The 13879-nt window shown below is 67.8% G+C and overlaps 1 protein-coding gene across 7 annotated transcripts in view; it reads left to right on the top strand.

Moving 5' to 3' along the window:
• Nucleotides 1-13879, top strand: part of ARVCF (ARVCF delta catenin family member) — a 30695-nt gene that overhangs the window by 11387 nt on the left and 5429 nt on the right. For 4 of the 7 annotated variants that reach the window (XM_070475779.1, XM_070475780.1, XM_070475781.1 and 1 more), the window contains exons 2-8: nucleotides 2759-2967; nucleotides 10096-10254; nucleotides 10361-10881; nucleotides 11577-12076; nucleotides 12433-12616; nucleotides 13161-13278; nucleotides 13520-13691. In XM_070475779.1, the coding sequence (XP_070331880.1) occupies nucleotides 2773-2967; nucleotides 10096-10254; nucleotides 10361-10881; nucleotides 11577-12076; nucleotides 12433-12616; nucleotides 13161-13278; nucleotides 13520-13691 (1849 nt within the window). In that variant the 5' untranslated portion in view covers nucleotides 2759-2772. Of the gene's footprint in view, nucleotides 1-2758; nucleotides 2968-5555; nucleotides 5726-9649; nucleotides 9744-10095; nucleotides 10255-10360; nucleotides 10882-11576; nucleotides 12077-12432; nucleotides 12617-13160; nucleotides 13279-13519; nucleotides 13692-13879 lie in introns of those variants that run through there. The other 3 variants (XM_070475783.1, XM_070475782.1, XM_070475784.1) reach the window with 2 other exon arrangements.

Below are 13879 nucleotides of genomic sequence, written 5' to 3'. Positions count from 1 at the left end.
TGCTGCAGGGAGGGCGCCCGCCTTCCCAGCCCTTGCCTGCTTCCTGCAGCGGCTCCTGTACCCCTCCCGAGCCCCACCACAGCCCGTGTGTGCTGACGTGCATGCATGTGACCACTTCCGCACTCATCCTTCGCACAGCATCGCTGGGCCACACACCTGGTCTAGTAGGGTCTAGTGAAAGTCACTCAGTTGTGTCCAACTCTTTGTGACCCCATGAACTATACAATCCATGGAATTCTCCAGGCCGGAATACTGGAGTGGGTAGCCTTTCCCTTCTCCAGGGAAATCTTCCCAACCCAAGGATCGAACCAGGGTTTCCTGTATTGCAGGCAGTTTCTTTACCTGCGGAGCCCCCAGGGAAGCCCAGCACACCTGGCAGGTGCCCTTTTCACTCCTGGGCTGGGCTCGGCTTCTGCCGACTCCCAGGCACCGTGTAGATGGCGGGGACCACTTGTCTACTGGACGTTGTGAAACCGTGGTCCCCACATGTCGACGGTATCTCGGTTTTGTGTTTTTCTTCCTACTGCCTATCGTGGAAAATTGGAAACATGCAACAGTGGAGAGCGGTGGCGTGTGTCCCCACGTGCCTGCCCAGCTTCCGCGGCAGTGGGCATGTGGCCCACCGGCCTCTGTCTGAGCGCTCGCTCCTGTCGGTGGACCAGGCACAACCTCGGCCCGGGGCACTTTTTCTGGATGTTCAGAAACCCTTCTTTCCTGTGAAGGCAAGCCGGTCCCTTTTCCTCTGCAGTTTTTTCCACGGCCTTATGGTCGAGGACAGTCTCTTCCTGCCTAGGCCTGCCCCCAGCCCTGCACCAATGCCAGGTGACCCCGTGGGCCTCGCCGTGATGGGCGGATGCAGACCCCGCCTGGCCGTGGCCCCGTGCCATCCTCGTGGCTTTGGCCAGCAGCTCTCCCCAGGGCTGAGGGCGCCCTCTGGCCCCCGCAAGGCGGCCGGGTGAAGGCAGGCCCCTGCAGGGCCAGGGGCAACACGGCACCCTCCCAGGCAGTGGGCTGTGGCCCACTCCCCTCCCGCCCAGGGGAAGGGGCTGGTGTGGAAGCAGAGCCCTGTCCTTCCCTCACGGAGGTCGGGGGCACTGGGCAGCGCGCCAGCAAAGGGCCTGTGAGGGGAGGGCCCCAGAACCCCAGCCTCCCGCCCGCCTCCCCGCCGGCCTGACCCATCGGAAATTCCTCTAATTCCTCAGCCCAGACTGGACTCCATCCCCATAATTTGATTTCTGGATCCGGGTTTGGCCAGGCCTGTGAGGAGGAGGAGTGGCTGGCTCAGCACGAAGACGGACGCCCGAGTGCAGGCACGGTTTCGGGGGACAGTCAGCGTCCCCCCAGTCCTTCTGGACGCCCGCGCCCTCCTGGGGGAGCGAGTGCTGGCCACATTGCCGCCCCGGCTGGCTGGGAGCCCCCGGGGGGTGTCTCCGCCTCACTCCTTCCCACCCACTCAGCCCCCGGCTGCCTGTCTCTGCCCTGCTGTGGCCAGCCTCCCTTCCTCCCCGAGCTGCCCCCTATAGACCCCCCCGGCCCCCCCTTCAGCATCCACGTGTCTCCTCACCACTCCCCTGCGCTCCCTTCCACCTGCTTCCTGCCCTTCCATCCCTCCACCCACCCGGGGCTCCTCCTGGGGGGCTCAGCCTGGACACCTGCCCCGGGACAGGCGAGGTGGTCTCTGGACGGTGCGTCTGTCCCTGTCTTCCTGCTAGATGTCCCCTCCCTCCAAGAGCAGCCCGCACCTGGGACTCAGGACGCTGGGGTCAATGTCTGGGCGGGGCTGTGAGGGGTCTTCACTGGTGGACAGGGGCAGGGAAGGTGCTAGTCAGGCAGGAGGACAAAGGTCGCCGCAGTCCCACAGGGCACACTGCGCCAGCCCCCAGGCTTCCGGGGTCAGCAGAGAGGCGAGCCTGGCTCCCACCTCTCCCCAGAATCTGCCGTAGAAGGCATCGTCACAGTTTCTCAGTCCAGCTTAAAAACACGTGGCCTGCAGTGGCCTACCACCCGCGTTGACCACTGTTCTGGCAACTCAGCTTGCTGCTGTGTCATTGGTGTGACAGGCGCTAGGCAGGCGAAGGCCAGCTCCGGGACCCCGCTGACCTCTCCTCTCGCGGGGCTGTGGTCTGCCCATCTGTCATGGGCATGGGGGGGCGGTCTCTGAGGTGTGCCTACGCCCCCGGCCCAGCCACGCTGGTACAAGCCGAGCCCAGGGCTGACCCTCCTCCAGGGGCGCCCAGCGGCCGCAGGGCAGCTTCCCACTCCCTGTGCGCTGGCGCCCTGGGCCCGCCGGGCCATGCCTGTGGCCACAGAGGGGCCTCCCGAGCTGTCCGGGCCCCAGCATCCACCTCTGAGCTGGGCCTGCACGGGGGCCGTGAGGCTGGGGTGAGCTGGCGGGTGCCGCGGTCAGCGGAGGGCCCGGGAGGTCTGCGAGCTGGTCACGCCTGTTCCTCTGTCCTTTCCCTTCCCTCCCTGGTCCTCACCGAGGGCTCAGGGCACGTGGTTCTGCTGGGCCTGGCAGGAAGCAGGGAACCTGGGTCAGAGCCCCGCACGCCCCGGGGAGGGAGCCGGCTGCTTCTGGCCAGCCTTGGATTAATGGTTTTTAATTTAGAATTTAATCAATGTGGCATCTCTCCAGAGGGCTGCACGCTCTGGTTCGGTCATGAGTCACGTGCTCTGAGAGTGGGGTGGGCAGGGGGCCCACAACGCCTCCCGGGCCCCCACCCTGGCCTCACCCTGACTTGCTCTGCTCTGCCCACAGCTGGCGCCCCGGTCATGGAGGACTGCAGCGTGCGCTCGGCCGCCACCATCCTGGCCTCGGTGAGAGAGCAGGAGGCCCGCTTCGAGCGGCTGACACGGGCGCTGGAGCAGGAGCGGCGTCATGTCGCCCTGCAGCTGGAGCGTGCCCAGCAGCCTGGCACAGGCGGTGGGCAGTCCCTGCCCATGGCCTGGCAACAGCTGGTTCTGCAGGTACTAGCCCCGGGACTCAGCCCAGAGAGAAGACAATCACGGGACCCCGGTGGACCACAAGCCTGCAGGCAGCGGCTTATTTTGAGGCCTCCTGGGGCCTCAGGAGGGAAAGGGAGTGGGATTCCGGCACCCCTGGGTGTGCAGGACATCATGTGACAAGGGGGCAGGACACAGCCAGACCCTCAAAATGGTGCTTTCCACCTGAGGGAGCCCCCGGGGCCCAGGCGGCTGGGTAGGGTCTGCCCTGGGTGGCTCAGAACTCAAGCCTGGGCACGCAGAGGGTTCGGCTTTCACGGAGTCTCCCTGCCTTTGCTGCTGCTGCGTCCGTCAGCGGGCCAGCTGCCAGGGAGGCTCAGGCAAGGCTGGGCTCTGCCTGCTGCCCGGAGCATGACGGCCATCGCCCCTGCGCAGCCCCAGGAGGGATGAGCCTGGTCTGGTCCTGGCCTGAAAACTCTGAATTGCGGGTGGACAATCTGGTGAGGCCTCCTGGGCTCCTCCCCATGTGAGCTGTGCCCCACTGCCAAACCCACAGGTGGGGGCTGGCTCCTGGGTTGTCGGCGGAGGAGGGAACGCTTTGCATGGAGGTTGCTGTGATGGGCTGAGGTGCAGGGTAGGGCGCTGGCAGGGTTCAGGGGAGCCAGACTCACACTGACAGAGTGGGGACCCGGGGCCTCTGTGGCTGGAGAGAGAGGGAGCAGGGTATGGGTCTGGCCCAAGACTGGCCCAGCAGGCTCGGCTGCCCAGCCTGGGCATGTGGGACTCAGAAGCAGCGGCCTGTGGTCAGATGGGCGGCATGGCCAGTGACTTCCCCAAGCCTTGATGTCCTCATCTGATGGTGGGCAGTCCGCAAGCACAGCCCAGCTAGGTCCATGGTCAGAGCCAAAGACCTCTCCACGGACCGGACACGTTGGGCAGCTCTTTCCAAGCTGGCTGGCGCTGACGTGGCCATACAGTTGGTTCACAAAGGCTGGAGCTGAGGCCAAGTGGGTCTAGGTATGAGGGCCACCCCACGGCCCCCTGGACCCTGGGCACTCCAGACAGTGAGGCCTGCACCCCCAAACTTGGGGAGCAACACAGCCGGCTGGGCCTCTTGGGGACAACAGCAGCCCATGACTCCAAGGTTTCTCTTTGGGCGCCAAGCACTCTTTCCAGGCTCCAGCCCTCCCAGTCCGGAAATGGCTCTGGCGTCCAGCCCAGAGGGCGCGCTGAGGGTCGACAACCCTGCAGGAAGACGTTCCCAGAGCCCAGAGCTGCCCTGGCCTGAAAGGCCACCACCCTCCCTGGCCACTGCCCCTCCCCACCCTGGGCCCTCCAGGCCTACCCCTGGGATTCTGTCTCCTGGCAGGAGATGGTTTCTCAGGCTAAGATCAGACTGGCAGGACTGATGGGGACATGGGAAGGCCAGGCCACATGTAGCCAGCCGGGCCTGGCGGCCTCCACACCGCACCTGCTTCCCAGCCCCATCTCAGCAGGAGGTGCCTGGTGACCCACCTGTGACCCTTGGCTGCCTGGACCTGGTCCTCGGGGTCAGAGCCCAGGTCTATGAAGCTTGGAGGCTGGTGGCCAGGCAGGCAGCTGGGGCTGGGGAGCCAAGGGGTGGGGGCTGCCGTGACCCCGAGGCTATGCCGTAACTCTGACTGAAGGCCAGGCCGAGATGGGGATGTGGCCGGGGCACTAGCAGACGGTGAAATTTGGGAGAAGGAACTACTCACACAGAAGCATCCAGGTTCCCTCAGGGCAGTGGTCCCATCTTCTGCTCCTGTCTCGCGTGGCTACGAGTTACAGGGGCCAGTGCTGAGGAGCAACTCAAGGGAAACTGAGGCTTAGAAGGACATGCAGTGGACACCCAGAGAGCTTGAGCATGCTGTCTGCGTGGCCCGTGTGCTGGTGTGACTTGGAAGGGGCATGGGGTCTGGGGAGAAGTGGGTGGAAAACAGAGAGCCCAGGCCAGGGCCCCCTCTCGTGCTCAGCCCCCTGAACCTCTCCCAGGTCTGTGTTCCCTTAGAGGGAGCCAGACTCCCGGGGTGTGGCCTGCTGAGGGCGGAGAGTTCACCCCCAGACGGGTCAGAAGCCCTGACAACCGCCCCCCCTCCCACCCGCCCCCGCCCCCGCCCCCGCCCCCGCTCAGTACATCAAAGGCGGGAGGAGAGGGTCTGAAGCCAGCTAGGCCCGCCAGCCTTCACCCAGCCACCCAACAGTGGTGCTCCCTCTCCGCCCTGTGATATGACACTGCTCAGCGGCTGGGGGACCCAGAGCGGGGGACCTCAAGTCTCAGAGGCCTCTGGGCCACCTGCAGGGGTGGGGAGCGCTTTCACTGGGAGCAAACCGAGGCTCGGGAGGGTTCAGCGGGAAAATGCCAGCCCCGCGGCAGGGGCGTGGGGACCGGGAGCCCTGACCAGCCGAGGGGGCGGTGGGTGACCCCGGCCCGGCCCCTCCCCGCCCCCTCCGGGCGCCGCCCCTCCCGATTGGCTGCTCGCCGCCCCGCCCCAGTTTCGCTCCGCCCCACCCCAGCTCGGCCACGCCCCATTGGCTGTTCGCCGCCCCGCCCCAGCTTGGCTCCGCCCGATTGGCCGCTCGCCTCGTCGCCCCGCCCCGCCCGTCGGCCGCTAGCCGCCGCTCAGCCAGGTCCGCCCGCGGAGAGCGAGTCCGCCGAGCCCCAGCCGAGCGGTCGAGGCACCGGAGCCGATCCCGGTCCAGCCACCGCCGCCGCCTCCCCGCGCTCCCCGCGCCCGGCCCGATGCCGGCCGAACTCAGACAGGTTGGAAGGAACTTGGTCCCGGGCGGGGGCTCCGTCTCGGGGGCCGGTGGCGGAGGGCGGGGCGCTGGCCCTCCGGGAGGACCCGCTTTTGTTTGTGGAGCCGCCGGCCGGAGGCAGCTATTGTCTGCGCCCCCGGAGCCGGGGCCGGGAGTGAGGGCTGAGTGGACGCGTCGCCGGGGAGTGCGGAGAGCGGGCCAGGGCCGGGGCCATGGAGGCGGGGGACGGCGGGCACACCCCGGCCAGCGCCCCGGACAGGTGCCTGGGACAGGGTGGTGGGCAGGGCCTCCCGGAGCGGCACCTCTGCTGCAGGAGGGAGGCCGCGTCTAGAGAGGGCGGCGCGGCTAGGCCTCCCCCACGTTCCTAGGGCTCCGGCTCGCGGGGCCACGCAGGAGCTTCGGGATTCTAATGGAAACCGGTCTGCCGCGGCAGCGCACGTGGAGCGAGGGCTGGGGGCCTGCCCGGCCCACGTGCGGAGGCGGAGGGGGTGTCCTCCGAGCACCAGCACCGGGGAAGGCCCGTGGGTAGCCTGCACGCTTGCTCAGTGTGGGGTGGTGCACTTAGAGGCACAGAAACTGAGGCAGAGGGGAGTGGCAAGAGGTGAGTCTGGATACCTGCCCAGCTGGACAGCTAGGTGCCTGCTGGCTCCAGAGACCGAGGGACCAGTTCAGGGGCACCGAGGGCATCTGGGGCCACCATGTGGCTGATGGTTGTGGGCTGAGCTTGGGGAAGTTGGGTTAGGCGAAAGCCCACCCTGCTGTCGCCCACAGGCTGGCTCCCCTAGTCTGCAGGGCACCCACCACCCCGTGTCCTCTGGTTACTTGGCCTGGGGCTGTGCACTTGCAGGTGGAGTGCTGCTGTGGAGGGGTGAGCTCCCAGTCAGCCAGGCTAGGCCCGCCGTTCTGGGCACCAAGGGAGAGGGCGTCTGTCGTGGCCAAGAACTTGCTCCCTGGGGGCAGAGGCTTTGCGCGGCCTGGCCTAGACCCTACCAGGATGGCCACGCTGGGTGAGGGGCTGGAGGAACGTCATCCAGCAGCCATCTCGTGCTCCAGGGCCTGGACGGGGGTTTGTTATGCCTGGACACCGGCTGTAACCCATCCCCTGTGTGTGCCAGTGGGGTTGTGGGCACCCCACATTCTGATCTTCATGACGGAGACTGAGTGCTCCTCTGGGGAAGGCAGGCAGTGGGGGGTGGATCCGCACATCCGGGACCCCTGTCCAGGCCCCCAGCTGTGACTACACTTGTTTCCTGGGCCCTCCTGCCATCGCTGCACATGCCCCTAGAGGCTGCTTTGGGCTTTTGCCTTGTCCCCCAGGTCACTTTTCTATGCCCCGCACACCCTAGATCTGGTCACAAAGGCAGGACTGGCGTTATCACCCTGTCCCACAGCCTGGACACCTGACTTCCTCCTGTTTCCATGTGAGGAAGCTGAGCCCAGATGTGTAGCCGGCCCAGGGCCCTCTAGCTCTGGGCCCCAGGGAACCTCTTGAGAGCAGTGGGGTGCTGGTCACTCTGGCCCCTGGCTTGGCATCCTGGGCCAGGCCCTGTGCACAAGCTCCAGGAGCTCATGGGAAACCCCAGGCCTGGACACAGCCCCTTGCTGGGCCAGGCCCAGGAGCTGTGGACCCAGTCACTATGGACAGGAGGACCATGGAACTGATCGGGGCTCTGGGGAGAGGTGACGGGAGGCTGGACAGTTATCCCAGCATGAGAGGCAAGGGTGGGGCCCGGGCCAAGGACGGGGTGAAAAGGCGGTGGACAGGACTGGCGGGATGCAGGATGGGGGGGAGGGGGGCTCTGTGTCTAGGGTATGAGGGAGGTCTGGGGCTGGGGGCAGACCTGGTGGTCCCTGAGGCTCAGCTGGCCTGGGTAGGTGGACACAGGACACGGGGCCCTGGAGCAGGGCCTGGAGCCAGACAGGGGTGCAGGCAGGCTGGTCCACAGCCTCTGGTGAGTGCCGACCATGTCCTGGAGGGCAGTCAGTGACCCCACATCCTCACCCCAAAGCTGTTTCGGAGGCACCAGCCATGGGTCGACCTTGGGTCCCCACAGCCCCCAGGCCTTGGCTCCCTGACCTACCAGCTCCTATCGTCCCCGTGGTGGATGCCGGGGGTGCTGAGGGAGCCTGGAGGCACAGGTAGAAGGCAGGGGGGTGGTATCATGGTGGTGTGGGTGATAGGTGCTGTTGGGAGAGCCCAGGATCTGGGCTGGGTGCTTTTGTACGCATGTGTGAGTGTACACGTGTGTCCAGGTCCCTGTCTGCATGCGTGTGCCCAGGCGTGTTTACGGGGGCCGGGCCTCCCCATGCTCCCTGGCTGACTCAGGCTGCCGCCTCCATGCCCGCCTGCCCCGGTGAAGTCATCGCCATTTTTAGCTCCCTGAGGTCACTTGCCAGCGGGGGCTCTCGGGGCCTCGGGATCCGGCCACCGGGTGTTGGTGGGAGCTGCCGCAGGGCCGCCAGGCCTTCCTGGGCTCCTGGCTGCCCTGGACCCCACCCCCTCGGCCCCCCCGCACACTGTCTGCAGGCTGGGCAGCCAGGCACCAGTGGCACTGAGACCTGAGGGGCTCAGCCCCTGTGCCCTCCCAGCAGCGCAAGCCCGGCGGGGCGGAGCCTCTTCTGGGAGAGAGTTGACATACGCAAATGTACACACGCCTCCCCAAGGCCCTACCACACAGGGTCCTGGGCTCCCTGCCCTCCCTCCTCCCGGCGCCAGAGCCTGGGGCCTCGCTGCCCAGCCCAGCCCCCAGCCCCCGGCCCCCTGTGCCAGCAGAGTGCCCACTGCCGGCCACACTCATGCCCCTCCGTTGTCCAGTGCAGACGCGGGGGTGGGGGGTGCTGAGGGTCTGCAGGTCACCCCTGCACCGCCCTGGCTCCCCAGGGCCCTCAGACAAGAGCCAGGCCGCTCTGCTGGGCCAACAGCCTGTGTCCCCACCCCTGTCTGCTTCTCTTCCTTGAGGGGCGGCCTCCGTCCTCTGGGCTGGGACCCTGGCGGGCATGCTGCTTGCTCTCTAGGACTGTGGAGGTGCCGCCAGGCTGAGGTCCACGAGGGGTGACGTGTGGCCAGGAAGCCTTTCCTGGGGTGCTGGGGGTCCTGCTAGCAGTGCACACGTCCTGCTCATGCTCTGCCCTCCGTCAGGCCTCAGCGTCACTTTATAAAACCACACCCATCCTCAGGGCCCTGCTTCTGGAGGAAGGGTACGTTCTGTGGCCCCTGGCATCAGGGCCTGCGGGCTGGTCCTCCAGGCTCCCCCTGGACCTCGAGGAGGCCCCGACCCCAGCACTGTGTGCAGCTGGGGGACATGCATACCTTTAGGACAGGACCCCACCCATTGGGCTCGGGCCTGGCCGTGGAGCAGGGTCCCGTCTCCTGCTGACCTGGGAGTGTATGCCCCCACGCCACCCACTAGGGCTTGGATCTCAGCTGCTGCCCTTCCTGGCCAGAGGCTGGTCCTTGGGTGCTGGTGCAGGCAGGGGGGACCTCATGCTGCTCAGCACGGCAGGGGTCCGGCCCGGCCGTGCTGTGGGCTGGCCAGTCCTCTCTAAGCTTCAGTTTATCCTCAAGAAAGTCTGACCTGCAGGCCCATGGCCTTCAGAAGTGCCCCTGTGCAGTGCCGTCTTGTCTGTGGGGATGTTGGCAATGGGGGCTGAGAGCTAAGGGCCCGGCTGCGGAGACCGGGGCAGGGAGCAGGGAAGGGACACCAGGGCGCCCTTCCTGGGTCGGCTGGGCCCCGCTGGCCTGGATCCAGCCTCTCTGGGCTCTGACCTGGCACCAGGTCTCGGGGAGCGGGCACCGGCCCCTGGCCGGAAGGAAGCCCTGCCCCTGCAGCGGCCCCCAGTGTCCGGCCGGAAGGACCCAGGGTATTTTGTTTGCTCCGGGTGCGCAGGGCTTTCTGGGAACTGGGTATTTCTGTCCTGCGAGGGTGTCCGCGGGTCCTGGGGGTGGCAGGAGCCTGGGTGTGGCCTCCGGGAGCTGGTGAACGGTGCCGAACCTGCAACCCTCTGCACTCAGGGCTTCTGAGGTGGTCAGGGAGGTGGCCCCACCAGGGATCATGAGTGTCCCGCCGGCGCCTGAGCCTCCCGGCGCAGCAGCAGCCCAGCCGCACAGCCCCAGCGGGGGGCCCCCCCGAGGCTGCACACCGCCCGGGGGGCGGGGTTTTACCCACTGGCTCAGCCCTCGGAGGCTCCCCCGCCCCCCGTCCGCGTGGGTGGGGGTGGGGGTGGGGGTGGGCGGAACCAGCCCCTCTGCTGTCAGAGGCGGAACGTGCCCCCGGGGCTGAGAAAGGCCCAGGGCGGGAGGTGGAGCGGGGAGGCGTCTGTGCCCAGGGCTGGTGAGCTCGGGGCTGTCCTGCCGACACCTGCCCCCTCGCCCAGGAGCAGAGCCCGGGCAGCCAGGCCTCACTGGCCACGATGCCAGAGGCGCCCGAGGTGCTGGAAGAGACCGTGACGGTGGAGGAGGACCCGGGCACCCCCACCTCCCACGTGTCCATCGTCACATCCGAAGACGGCACCACGCGCCGCACAGAGACCAAGGTACGTGGCGCCCCGCCTCTCGCGCGGCCGCCTGGAGTCGGGCGCAGGGCCGAGCCGCCCTGGCCTCCCGGGCTGCCTGCCCACCGGCCGCCTCCTTGCCCACCAGGTCACCAAGACAGTCAAGACGGTGACCACGAGAACCCTGCGCCAGGTGCCCGTGGGCCCCGATGGCCTCCCCTTGCTGGACGGCGGGCCCCCCCTGGGCCCTTTCACCGACGGCCCCCTGGATCGGCACTTCCTGCTGCGTGGGGGCGGCCAGGCGGCCACGCTCTCCCGCACCTGCCTCGGCGGCGGGGGCGGCTTTCCCGAAGAGCCCCGCGACGTCCCCGGCTACGGAAGCCTGTCTCGAGGGCTGGGCATCCGGCCTCCACGCGGAGGCCCCCCGGGTCCGGGCCCTGGCGATGGCTGCTTCACCCTGCCCGGCCGCCGGGAGGCCTTCCCCACGGGGCCGGAGCCGGGACTGCCGGCTGGCCGCTCGCAACCCGAGCGGTTCCAGGCGGAGCCGTATGGCTTGGAAGACGACGCTCGCAGCCTGGCCGCCGACGAAGATGGGGCTCCGGAGCTGGAGCCGGACTACAGCACCGCCGCGCGGAGGAGGCTGGACTGTGGGCGGGGACTGCGCTCCAGGTGAGCCCTGTGCCCTGCTGCCGCCTCCAAGAAGTCCGCCCTGCACCCCCTGCCAGGGTACCACCTGGCAGTCTCGCTGCGGGATGGGCCTTGGCTCTTCTCAGGGACAGCGGCAAGGGCGGGTTCGGGTCTGCGGGGCTGCACTGGGTCCCCTCGTGCGGGTCTGGAGCCAGAGAAGCTGGTGATGCAGCTGCACCTCCAGTCCTGCCCCAGCTAGATGGCCCCGGAGATATGAGCTCAGGGCGTCTGTCTGAGCTTAGGCCAGACCCCTGCCGTGCACAGGGGTGCCTAGAACCCAGGCCTCGGCCCTTCCCTTCTCTCCGGCACCTCTGGTTCTGTCTCTCCCGCTCTCAACGTCTCCACCTGCAAGTGGGAACATGCCCACAGGCGACACACTTGCCTAGCCACAGCCCCTCACCGGGAAGGGGGTTGGACATCTGACCCTGGGCCTGGTGGCCCCTCACGTGAACCTACCAGGAAAGCTGTGTGCAGAGGGTGCACGTGGGCCTCACGGGAGGTGGGACCCCATCCTGGTGTTTCACAGAAACATTCAGCTGGGAGTTGGGGTTCTGCCTGGTGGCGGGAGTTAGCGAGCTCCCCAGGTCTGGGGACAACCTGCCCGACAGCCAGTACGATTGCTCGGGGGCAGGGCCGCAGCCACGAGGGGACGGTCACGTGCGTGCTCGCTCACCCAGGGCCTACGAAGACGTGGCAGACGACGGCGGCGAGCTGATGGAGGAGCGGCCTCCCTTCCCAGCCACCGCGGCACCCCTGGCGCAGCCAGAACGCGGCAGCCTGGGCAGCCTGGAGCGGGCAGTGCGGCGCTCGCCCTCGGTGGACAGTGCCCGCAAGGAGCCACGCTGGCGGGACCCCGAGCTGCCCGAGGTGCTGGCCATGCTGCGGCACCCCGTGGACCCTGTGAAGGCCAACGCAGCCGCCTACCTGCAGCACCTCTGCTTCGAGAATGAGGCCGTCAAGCGGCGCGTGAGGCAGCTGCGGGGGCTGCCGCTGCTCGTGGCCCTGCTGGACCACCCGCGCGCGGAGGTGCGGCGCCGGGCCTGCGGGGCGCTGCGGAACCTCTCCTATGGCCGGGACGCCGACAACAAGGCTGCCATCCGAGACTGCGGCGGCGTGCCCGCCCTGGTGCGCCTGCTGCGGGCCGCGCGGGACAGCGAGGTCCGCGAGCTCGTCACAGGTGAGGCGCCCGCACCCTCAGGTCCCGTGTGCCCGCCGGGAGTCCTCTGGCCCTCCCTCCCTGGTCCTCCCCTAGCAGGGAAGTGGTGGACCCGTGGCCAGGTGGGGGTCACCTGACAACCACCTCTTGGCCCTGGAGCACAGTCCCAGCTGCCTGGGTGGCTGGGAGGGGGTGCACCTGCCAGCCCCTCCCATGTCCCGGCCCCTGGGGGCTCCTTCCCCTCCCCCCTGTGCCAGAGCCATGGTTGATGTGAGCTGGGCCAAGCTGGGCAGGGAGGGGGTTCCTGAGCGGGCCCCCTGGGAAGGAAGGGCGGACAGAGCCTGCGGTCAGCCCAGATGGATTGATGGTGCCCACAGGCACGCTCTGGAACCTGTCATCCTACGAGCCCCTGAAGATGGTCATCATCGACCACGGCCTGCAGACGCTGACCCATGAGGTCATCGTGCCAAACTCAGGTTGGGAGCCAGAGCCCAATGAGGACTCCAAGCCGCGGGACGCCGAGTGGACAACCGTCTTCAAGAACACGTCAGGCTGCCTGAGGTGTGGGCCCTCACAGCTGCCAGGGCTCTTCCCGGCCCAGGAGATGGGAGCCGGGTGCCCAGCTGGCCTGTGCCCCAGGACATCCCCGTGTCCCGGATAATGTGCAGGGCGACTCGCCACCCAGACCTCGGCCTCAGAGCTGGTCACGCCAGTCACGGCGCCTGCCCGGGTCTGAGAACGGGCCTGCTCTGCCCGTCTGTGTCCGTCCACGGAGCCCTGCCACAGCCAGGCAGAGTGCTGGGGCTGGCAGATCCAGGCCCCTTGGTCCTGCCTCTCCTTTGGGGTAACCCCCTGTGGGGTCCTTGAGAGGTAGAGCCCTGAGTTGCAGAGTCAGGCATCTGGAAGTCAGAGGAGCCCCCCCCCCCAACGCAACGTGGGTGCAGGCGGGCCCCTGGCCCAGGTCCTGCGGTCTGCCATTCACTGCCAGGCTCCCTCATCTGCTGGCAGCCCTGACTGTGTGCGGCATTTCTACAGACAAGACCCCAGGGCTGGCGGGGGGAGTCCCCGCAGGAGCCAGGCCTCAGGCTCACTCTTGGCCTCCCAGGAACGTGAGCTCTGATGGCGCAGAGGCCCGGAGGCGGCTCCGCGAGTGTGACGGGCTGGTGGACGCCCTGCTGCATGCCCTGCAGTCGGCCGTGGGCAGGAAGGACACGGACAACAAGGTGGGCAGGGGGCCCCGGGAAGGGCTGGACTCGCAGCCCCCACAAAGGGCTGGGGTCTGAACAGGAGCCCTGGAGCACTTGGGCAGCAGGGGGCGGGCACATGGTCCATGAGTGGGAGGTGCTCCCCTCCCCCTCAGATGCATCCTTGGGTCTCACCCCAAGGGTCCCCGGCCCTTCCCGCCTTCATGGGCCATGGCGTGCTCCCCGGAGGGTCAGCGTCCCTCACTCCCTCTCCCCACAGTCGGTGGAGAACTGCGTGTGCATTGTCCGGAACCTCTCCTACCACGTGCATAAGGAGGTGCCGGGGGCCGAAAGGTACCAGGAGGCCGAGCCCGGGCCCCCAGGTAGTTCCGGGAGCGCCCAGCGCCGGAGCAGGGAGGATGCTGGCTGCTTCGGTGGCAAGAAGGCCAAAGGTGTGTGGGCGGCACCAGGGTTCTGCTCTCGGATCCTAGCCCCGCTGAGCTGAAGGCCCTCCACGCCCACGGGGATCACGATCAGGGAGCCAAGCGGGGCACCCAGGGGCAGGCAGGAGGGAACCTGTACAGTGGTCTTCTTTGGTGCTCGGACCCAGACCTTCAGCTCCAGGAAGGGTTCTGGGAAC

Source organism: Odocoileus virginianus, chromosome 12 (assembly GCF_023699985.2).
Source record: "Odocoileus virginianus isolate 20LAN1187 ecotype Illinois chromosome 12, Ovbor_1.2, whole genome shotgun sequence".
Lineage (NCBI taxonomy): Eukaryota > Metazoa > Chordata > Mammalia > Artiodactyla > Cervidae > Odocoileus > Odocoileus virginianus.
The sequence above is the reverse complement of the archived record's forward strand: the minus strand, read 5'-3'. Positions and strand labels throughout refer to the sequence as shown.